We start from the raw sequence: 2665 nt of genomic DNA on the forward strand, positions 1-2665 counted from the left end.
GGGGGGGGGGGGGGGGGGGGGCGGTAAAATAGGCTCTATTACTGGGAGTTGCTGAAAAACCACATTGCAAAGGGTGTGGACATGAGGAGAAGGGAAGAATTGGAGCAAAAGTTTTGTGAAGTGTTTAGATTTTTTTTAACTTTAAAATTGATGTTAAGCTAGTTACTGTTTCATAAATTCTTCTGGAAGAACAAGAAACTCCTGGGTCAGAGACAAAGGATAGTTTTACTATTCATGAAACAGAGAGGAGTATGTGTTTCTTGTTAGATTGCATTTCTTCTCCAAGCCTCTCCAATCCCATGGGCTGACACAGGTGGGCTTCTATAAATGCCTGCTGACATCATATACTGCATTACAGGGAAGGGGCGTTAGGCTTAGGAATCTGTTTTTATAGCAAGCAGAAGCAGCATATCCTCAAAGTTATTTTCTGCAAACACAACTCTGAGAAAATTTTTAAGTTAAGAACATCAGTGTCTTGCATTTGTGACATGCCCAGAAAGGGTGCTCAGGACTCATGGAGGACTACCTCTACAAACATAGGGATGTTTTGGTAATCAATTTATAACAATGCAGATGAGGAAACCCAACATTTATCAAGCACTCACCATATGCCAGAAACAATGCCATGTGCCCATTCCATGACATGAGTATATATTGTCTAATTTGATTTTAAGAACTCTGTGAAGGAGAGATGATGTGTTTCTGCCCCATGGCAGATGATGAAACTGCAGGTCTGAGAGATTAGAGGGCTAATCCAAGTTCACCCAGCTAATGAGTGAGCTTGGCGTGGTGAAGCAGAGTTTCTAACGTGAATTATATGGCTCCAAAGCACATCATCTTAACTGTTCCTGAAGATACAGGGGGGGGTAGTGAATTGACTAATGGCACACAGAGCACAGGAGCCAGAGCTGAAACTTGAACCTAGGTCTCCTAACTCCCAATCTTGGGTCTTCATCTCTTAATAGTAACAGCTTTTGCTTGCACCATAACCTGGTCCTCCCTGGGGAGGGGTCCTAGGGGAAAAAATGAAGAGGCTTATTCTGGGGAGTGCATCTTGATGGTTGGGGTTGGAGAGGTGCTCAAGGGAGCAAGAAGCCTGCCCCAGCTCTGTCCCCTTCTCTGGCTAGGCCAAGTGGCAGCTCCTGGCCTCAGAGGGCAGTGCCCGTCTGGACATGTTTGAGCACATCAGCCTCATGACCTTGGACAGTCTGCAGAAATGTGTCTTCAGCTTTGACAGCCATTGTCAGGAGTAAGTTCTTGCCCAGGGTCTGGGATCTTGGGCCGTGGACCCAAGGTGGATAGGTGGGGGAGGGAGGACTGAGCAGGGAAATCAGACAAACTTTCCTGGAGGAGTTTTGTTATACCTGATCATTGAAGGACTGGTATAAATTTTATCTTGAGGTTTCTAGGGACTCATTAAAAGGGTTCGAACTGGTGGGTGTGGTCAGAGCGGGTCTCTGTCAGGGACTGACTGTAATGTAGCACTAAATGGAGTTAAGAAGCTAGGGTGGAAGCTGGACCATGCACTAGTTGGAGGAGCATAAAGTCCGAGCTTTGTGGACAGCTTCAGGAAGGAGAAGGGGCAAGACTGTATACTGGGAGGGAGAGAGAGAATAGGAGCATAATGTGCAAACTATCCTCCAGGTGCCTAGCGGCATGGAGGCATGTCACAGAGATTGGATACAGGGAGAGAAAAGAGAGCCTGGAGAGTTGATTTCGTGCTGATCCCCACCCTGTATCTGTGGGGTCATTTGTTCCTGGATACTCCGTTTACTGATAGGAGGTAGCTCCTGGCTGCTGGTGGGAGGTGCTCCTGGGGCTTCAGGTGTATTAAATTGTTGCCTCCCTTTCTGCCTTTATCCTGCAGGAAGCCCAGTGAATATATTGCCGCCATCTTGGAGCTCAGTGCCCTTGTGGTAAAAAGACACCAGCAGTTCTTCCTGTACATAGACTTCCTGTATTATCTCACCCATGATGGGCAGCGTTTCCGGAGGGCCTGCCGCCTGGTGCACGACTTCACAGACGCTGTCATCCAAGAGCGGCGCCGCACCCTTCCTAGCCAGGGTGTTGATGACTTTCTCCAAGCCAAGGCCAAATCCAAGACTTTGGACTTCATTGATGTGCTCCTGCTGAGCAAGGTGGGCTTCCCTGGGATCTGAATTCAAGAAGTAGAAGGGAGCTTCATGTGAAATGTCAGATGAAAGAAGTTGAACTTGATCCAGAAGGCACTAAGGAGCCATGGAAGGTGATTGAGGAAGAGAGGGACAGGCAGAGATAGGTTTTGGAGATGACTCTGTGGAGTGCACATAGCAGGGAGCTGCTAGGTTTGAAACTGACAAGTCTGAGAGTTTGCTCTATTTACAAGCTAATGAGTTAATTGGCCACATTTAAATATGTACATCTACATCTATGTCTATGTCTGGATCTATGTTTATGTTTTTGCCTATGTCTTTCTATATCTTTGTCTCTGAGTTTGTGTCTCTGTCTATGACTGTGACTGTGTGTATGTCTTTGTCTTTGTCATTGGCCATATCTGTATGTCTTTGTCTGTATCTGTGTCTTTGTCTTTATCTGTGTCTTTGTCTTTGTCTATGTTTTTACCTTCCTTTCTTTCTTTCTTTCTTTCTTTCTTTCTTTCTTTCTTTCTTTCTTTCTTTCTTTCTTT

The 2665-nt window shown here is 45.9% G+C and overlaps 1 protein-coding gene across 1 annotated transcript in view; it reads left to right on the forward strand.

Annotated features, from left to right (window-relative positions):
* Nucleotides 1-2665, forward strand: part of CYP4F3 (cytochrome P450 family 4 subfamily F member 3) — a 45871-nt gene that overhangs the window by 31799 nt on the left and 11407 nt on the right. Inside the window, 2 exon segments of the mRNA XM_017893710.1 lie at nt 1128-1249; nt 1868-2138. Of these exon segments, the coding sequence (XP_017749199.1) occupies nt 1128-1249; nt 1868-2138 (393 nt within the window).

This window comes from Rhinopithecus bieti, unplaced genomic scaffold (genome assembly GCF_001698545.2).
Source record: "Rhinopithecus bieti isolate Rb0 unplaced genomic scaffold, ASM169854v2 scaffold_23826, whole genome shotgun sequence".
Classification (NCBI taxonomy): domain Eukaryota; kingdom Metazoa; phylum Chordata; class Mammalia; order Primates; family Cercopithecidae; genus Rhinopithecus; species Rhinopithecus bieti.